We start from the raw sequence: 340 nt of genomic DNA, 5'->3' as shown, positions 1-340 counted from the left end.
GGGACTGCAGAAGCAGCCGGACCGCTTAGCTGACAGCTCCTTCCCCCGTCCCCGAGAGCCCGTCCTAAAAGAGGGGCTGCAGGGGAATGACGGCCGGGTGCGGGGACAGCAGGGAGGGGACGACGGTGTGCGGCAGCGGGGGGAACGCCAGCTGGGTCGGGTGCAGGACCGAGGGCGGCAGCAGCGGCAAATGCGGCGGGGCGACGAAAGCTGCGTGGCCCCCCGGGCAGAGCCGCGGTCCTACTGGTAGGTGAGGTAAAGGCGCTCTGGAAAGGGCCGGGACCTGGGGGAGGAACTGCTGGTGGGGCTGGAGAACCTTTCAACGCCTGGGCGGGGGGGG

The 340-nt window shown here is 70.6% G+C and overlaps 1 protein-coding gene across 1 annotated transcript in view; it reads right to left on the bottom strand.

Moving 5' to 3' along the window:
* Positions 1-64: 64 nt before the first annotated feature.
* Positions 65-340, bottom strand: part of ZNF804A (zinc finger protein 804A) — a 45889-nt gene continuing 45613 nt past the window's right edge. The window contains exon 6 of the mRNA XM_009575624.1: positions 65-321. Coding sequence (XP_009573919.1) covers positions 65-321 — 257 coding nt within the window. The remainder of the gene's footprint in view (positions 322-340) is intronic.

This window comes from Fulmarus glacialis, unplaced genomic scaffold (assembly GCF_000690835.1).
Source record: "Fulmarus glacialis isolate BGI_N327 unplaced genomic scaffold, ASM69083v1 scaffold10414, whole genome shotgun sequence".
Classification (NCBI taxonomy): Eukaryota; Metazoa; Chordata; class Aves; order Procellariiformes; family Procellariidae; genus Fulmarus; species Fulmarus glacialis.
This window is presented reverse-complemented; position numbering and strand designations above follow the sequence as displayed.